Source organism: Odontomachus brunneus, unplaced genomic scaffold (assembly GCF_010583005.1).
Source record: "Odontomachus brunneus isolate Ranch 3 - 2012 unplaced genomic scaffold, Obru_v1 Obru_scaffold_262, whole genome shotgun sequence".
Taxonomy (NCBI): domain Eukaryota; kingdom Metazoa; phylum Arthropoda; class Insecta; order Hymenoptera; family Formicidae; genus Odontomachus; species Odontomachus brunneus.
This window is the reverse complement of record NW_022639712.1, coordinates 355,560-361,692: the sequence shown is the minus strand read 5'-3', so window position 1 is coordinate 361,692 and position 6,133 is coordinate 355,560. Positions and strand designations below refer to the sequence as shown.

Below are 6,133 nucleotides of genomic sequence, written 5' to 3'. Positions count from 1 at the left end.
TCATTCTGTATATACAGGGTGTCTCACATTCTCCTCCGGGCATTTTGTGGGGACGTAGAGTGGGTTGATGTGAACATAAAAGTCCTATACCGTTTAGCGATATTCGCAATAATAGTCGAGATATTAATTTAAAAAATTAAGGAAAAACGCACGCTGAATGGTAGAGGACGGACCGCTCGAATCACAGCGCGGCCCAGTAATAAAGCGCGCGGATGTCGCCCGTGGTGATTGGAAGACAATGCACCACTGCCTATATTTACACTGCTGCGCTTCTATGTCTTGCCGTACCGCGCCAAGATAAGAATAAGCAGTGATGCATGGTCTTCCAATCACCGCGTGCGACATCCGCGCGCGACATCTGCGCGCTTTATTACTGGACCGCGCTGTGACTCGAGCGGTCCGTCCTCTACCATTCAGTGTGCGTTTTTCCTTAATCTTTTTTAATTAATATCTCGATTATTATTGCGAATATCGCAAAACGGTATAGGACTTTTATATTCACATCAACCCATTCTACGTCCCCACAAAATTCCCGGAGGAAAGTGTGAGACACCCTGTATTTATGTGTGTGTGTGTGTGTGTGTGTGTGTGTGTGTGTGTGTGTGTGTGTGTATACAAACATACGCTTATTTATAAGGTGTAGTAAAAAGAAACCCATTATTTTTGCATGAAATTGAAGGCTTTATTTAGCATAGTTAGAATGATCCGATTTAAGTCAAATATGCACCATTTTGTTCGATAACTTGTTGCCATTTTGAAGGTAATTCCATTATGCCTCTCTCATAGAAACCCTTGTCCCTATTGGCAAAAAACTGGGACAGTCGATTTTCACAAGCTTCTCTTGAGGCGAATTTTTCACCAGCAAAATCATTCGCCATAGACAGGAGCAGGTGGTAATCACTTGGTGCCAGGTCCGGACTATAAGATGGATGCATAAGAACCTCCCAACCAAGCTCCCGGAGCTTCTGGCGAGTCACTATCGATGTGTGTGGCCTGGCGTTGTCCTGATGGAACACAATTCCTCTTCTATTGGCCAAAGCTGGCCGCTTCTGGGTGATTGATTCCTTCAGATGGTCCAATTGTTGACAGTACAGGTCCGAATTAAGAGTTTGGCCGTAGGGGAGCAGCTCATAGTGGATGATTCCCTGCCAATCCCACCAAACATACAGCAAAGCCTTCCTGACCGTCAATCCTGGTTTGGCCACCGTTTGCGCCGGCTCACCGCGTTTTGACCATGACTGTTTTCGCTTGACGTTGTCGTAAGTGACCCACTTTTCATCACCAGTCACCATCCGCTGCAGAAATGGGTCGATTTTGTTGCGATTCAGCAGCGATTCGCAGATGGAAATTCGGTCCATGAGGTTTTTTTGCGTTAACTCGAGTGGTACCCAAACATCGAGCTTCTTTTTGTATCCAGCTTTATTCAAGTAGTTCCAAACGGTTTTTTATGCAATGTTTAGCTCCTGGGCAATCGAAACAGTGCTTACATGACGGTCGGACTCAACGATTTCCATTATTTTATCGACATTTTCGACAATTGGCCTCCCAGAGCGTGGTGCATCTTTGACATCAAAATTACCGGAACGGAATCGACGAAACTAAAATTGCGCGTGATTGGCTGTTACAGTATCAGGACCATAAACACTACTCACATTTTCAGCCGCCTGGTTTGCGTTTTCGCCTTTATCGAAGCAAAACTGTAAAATATGGCGTATTTTCTCTTTGCTGGTGTCCATCTTTGACGCGCGCTCAAACAATACTGAGTCAAACAATTACAAAACTGTCTGAGAAGTTTTTTTTAGCACGAAATCTTATCTTTCTAACGCCATCTAGTGTAAACCGATCGCACTTATATAACGCGAGATACACATTATTAAAGCCATCTATTGGAAAAATAATGAATTTCTTTTTACTACACCTTATATATATTTATATGTATATAATAACTCCTTTTCTTTCCATTTATGTCATGACGAAAAACGTTCACTATACGAGTAAGCTGTTATAATTACATTTGAATTCATTCTCTTACATCGCCAAATGTTTTGAACGACAGGACAATAAGTTTGCGAGCAGTGATCTTCATTGGTCTGTTAGACATAATCATCATTAAAACGAATCTGCATGCCGTCTTATCCGGAAGACGATACCACTCCAGTTCACAAGATGTAACTGCTACCTTCTCCGCCTATTATTACAAAGAGAAAGCTGAAATTTACGAACTTTTGCAGCTAGACATCCTAGATGAGCGATTCCAGACGTATTAAGATGTGTACATCAGACGCTCACATTTATGAAACATACAAGGATGTAATTGCATGTACCTAATCGAAGAAACAATTTGCATAAGACAAACATGTTACCTTAATTATGAAAGATGAAGATAACGTTAATGATCCGCGTGTATTAGCAGTTCTAGCAATGATAAACTTGAATCCTCATATTTCGAGTAGAGAACTGCAACGTAATTTAGAAATTCCTTATGTCACTGTGCGGAGGATTTTACAAAGACATAAATTCCATCCCTACCATATCACTTTAACCCAAGATGTAAGTGAAAATGATATGAGGCTAAGAAGACAATTTTGTCGTTAGGCTTTACGAATGATAAGAGAAGATCTAACTTTTTTTCAGTATGTTCTCTTCAGTGACGAAAACTCATTTCATAACAATGGACAACTCAATAGGCATAAATATATTTATTGGTCCACATACAATCCTCACTGGACTCAACGTGTTGATAATCAACATCGTTAGAGTTTAAATACTTGGTGCGGAATTGTAAATGAATATTTGATTGGTCTATACATTTTTGATAACCGTTTAAATGGGGAAACTTTCTTTCTTGCAGAATAAATTGCCTGAGCTTTTAGAAGAGGTTGATTTTGCTACTCGATAAAAATATGGCAGCAAGATGATGCGCCACCCCATTCTCATAGTATTGTGATGGAATACTTCAATAACATCTTTCATGAAAGATGGATAGGGAGATATGGATATATTCGGTGACCTCCATGGTCTTCTGATTTAACTTCGTGTGATATTTTTGTGGGGCTACATAAAAAATATTGTTTACAAAACTCCGCCGACATCTGCAGGAGACATGAAAAATCGAATAACTAATGTTTGTCGTAGCATTCCTCAAAATATTTTAATTTCAACAGTAGAAAATTTTGAGAAACGATTGAGGCTATGTTTGTATGAAAATGGAGTTCCATTTGAATATCTTATCAAAGGCTAAAAACATATTCAAATTGATCTTGCTTTAGTTGGCCGCATCAGTGATCGGTCTTGCCTTAATTTTCAAGGTCCATAACTCGGAAAGTACTCAATGAAAGGTAACTTTATTATAGTGTTTTGGAAAGCTCTAGCGATAAGCTACAAGAATATGTAATAAAAAATAGGGGTTTCCGTTAAAAATAACATTAATGACCTTGACCTGATTTGGACAAGGTCACTTAAGGGCAAGTCCATATTTTCATCATGTGCCCCCCTTCAAGTCATGAAACTTTCTTTGGAAAAATTTTTCAATAATATCATCGATACACGAGATAATCGACCATATTACTTAAAGTGAAACACCCTATATACTAGTATTATATAATATATATATATAATACTTTTATAACACAATATATTTTAACGTTATTTATAATAACATTATTTATAATAACTATATTTGTAATAACTATATATGTAATAATATATATTGTTATATAATATATTATATAAATGTGGAATATAATATAAAATATACATTTTTATAATTTTAATATATTGAATTTATGAACACATTTTTCAGAAAATTCTTGTAATTTACTTCTTCTAATTTTTTAATTTTAATAAAATTAAAATGAATTAAAATTACAAACCACTAATATGCAGTAGTATAGAATACAAATTATTGCTGTAGTCCCTGATATTTCTATAAAACATATATGTTGAAAAGTGCACTCCACTAATTGCAAAAAGCTGAAATATATTTATCACAGCGTGATAAAACCGTAACATGAAAATAGTATATCATACTCATAGTAAAAATAGTAAATAATACTCATCTTCGTATATCAGAGTGTCGTATTTAGCGAATGCAATAAATGAGTAGATTATAGGAGCAATCATAGTCAGTTTGGCATGCGACTCTTCCTCAACGTAGAACACACAATAGAGAAAACCAGGAACGACTATGACGCACACAAGGGAGCAGCAGGTTGTTATTAGAAGTATTTTACATATCATTTCAACGGCAGACAGATCTCTTTAGAGTAGAGGCCAAACACCAAGTATTCGTAGAAAAAATTGACTCTGTTTAGTGACATATTCTATATCTTGCTCGTAATATTTATTTGTACCAGCCTGCGAAAGTGGTCTCTTTATTGCGAATAAAAAGAAAAGTTTTGAAAGAAGTTAAGAAATTAATTAAAAAAATTAAAAAATGCGTTTTGGATTTAAAATCCTCGATAACACATAAAAAGATACCGACAATATTCTATATGCTCCAAATGTTTGCAAGTCGCGAGCTCGCTTGCTACTAATCGCCAGTAAACAACGAGATCGACTGATGCGAGCATGCGAAACGTAAGCATTAAGGGAGCGCATTTTACACATTAATATTCTAAGTCAGGAATTTCCGCTCCGTCAGGAACGCTTTCCGATCCTCGCAAATTCATTGCGTTCCTTGCGCCCGCGTTGTCGACCTTCTTCCAATCCTCTTCGAGAAACTTTACACAGCGTCTGATTTGATCTTCATGATTTGACAAACTATAATATTTGATTATAGTAATGAAACCATAGAGCAACATTGTAATCAAATGAAGTCGAACACGAGTCTTCTTTTCAAATATCCAATAAACCGTGCCGAGCACCAGGGCGAAATAAAAAAAAGTGTATGAGACAGAAATTCGCAGAAACTTACTAATTTTCTCGCAAGCAGATGTTTTTCCATCAAAATTTGGCCAAACACCGATTAAGGATAAAAAGTGGCGAGTTAGTTACAAACTAATCTTAATGTCATTCTGGTAATGATTGTGTGGCACCTCGCACATTATGAAGATCGCTTTGCGATCCTGCTATGCAAAAGTTACTTTATTCACCGAAGAATGTTGTACTAGCTGCAAAACGGATAAGCCGCGAGTCAAATCAGGACTGATCGTTGAAGTAATAGTCCGCAATAAGGTAAACTTGCCATTAGAATGCGCTTGCGCGCATCAAATCTCTAATATTGCGGGAGTCAGAGAAATTAAACGTAACAAAGTTTGTAAAGCAACTTGCTTTTGTAAGGTCGATTTTGCTTTCGTCTAGAAAATATTTTTATTCGCTAGCTTTCACGACATCAGAAAGTGACTCCATCGGACTTAGCTTCTATATCCATTGAAATCCGTAATTTTAATCATGAAATCGTAAAATAGTTAAAGAAATAGTAAAATAATATACGTTGATATTCTATAAAAATTTTGGATTCTCGAAAAGTCATCAATCGAAAATTAAAATTCACATTAGAAGTTAATGGTATGTAAAATATGTGTGTGTAATTCTTCATACGTATACGCTGACATAAGTGGTACAAAATTAAGGAAGAGAATAAAATTTTAAAAATAATGTGTCAATTACTACATTATATTGTTCCTATTTTAAATTTCAACTGTCATTCAAGGGTTAACTTTCCAGTAGAGAAGAAGTTCTACAACAAGAGTGAAAGACTAAAACAGTGCTTATACATTTAAAATAACTTTCAAGTAATTTAATTTCTTCCATATATAGTAGAGATTTATGCTGAAATATTACCAAGTAACTCTAATAATATTCTCTACAAATATGAATTCTCTACAAATATGAATCCGGTATTAAATTTAAAAATCAACTACAGATATTATTTTTAAACAGTAATTGAATTTTTCGCTTATTTCGTAAAAAGTAAATTTTGGCTGGCAATTTTCAAATGTCACATACGATTTGATGACTAGATAATTGATTAATATAATATTTTTACCCTTCATTTTCCGAACGTCTTTCACATTCTCATTCTTCCATTATACTCTCGATTACAGAAGCGCATTTAAATGGTTATACTTCGAAGTATATTAAAATATGCAGCAGATGTTTTTAGAATCTGAAAAAAATAAAAGATATCCCA

General features: G+C 35.8%; 2 protein-coding genes across 4 annotated transcripts in view; one reads left to right on the top strand and one right to left on the bottom strand.

Annotated features, from left to right (window-relative positions):
- Positions 1-6,133, bottom strand: part of LOC116852937 (odorant receptor 13a-like) — a 12,787-nt gene that overhangs the window by 2,977 nt on the left and 3,677 nt on the right. For 2 of the 3 annotated variants that reach the window (XR_004379883.1, XR_004379884.1), the window contains one exon: positions 5,990-6,109. Coding sequence is in view for 1 of the 3 variants with exons in the window: in XM_032833726.1 (XP_032689617.1) it covers positions 6,056-6,109 (54 nt within the window). In the remaining 2 variants the exon portion in view is untranslated. Of the gene's footprint in view, positions 1-5,712; positions 6,110-6,133 lie in introns of those variants that run through there. The other variant, XM_032833726.1, reaches the window with a different exon arrangement.
- LOC116852941 lies at positions 1,956-2,822 on the top strand. The gene is made up of 2 exons (XM_032833730.1): positions 1,956-2,550; positions 2,635-2,822. The coding sequence occupies exons 1-2, from the start codon at positions 2,371-2,373 to the stop codon at positions 2,755-2,757; spliced, it is 303 nt and encodes a 100-aa protein (XP_032689621.1). The 5' UTR covers positions 1,956-2,370; the 3' UTR covers positions 2,758-2,822.

What these genes read in the sequence shown, in the direction of transcription:
- LOC116852941 (XM_032833730.1), top strand. Translation starts at nt 2,371, where the DNA reads ATGAAAGATGAAGATAACGTTAATGATCCGCGTGTATTAGCAGTTCTA. An exon ending in ATATCACTTTAACCCAAGAT is followed by an intron (nt 2,551 to 2,634) that starts GTAAGTGAAAAT and finishes ACTTTTTTTCAG; the next exon opens with TATGTTCTCTTCAGTGACGA.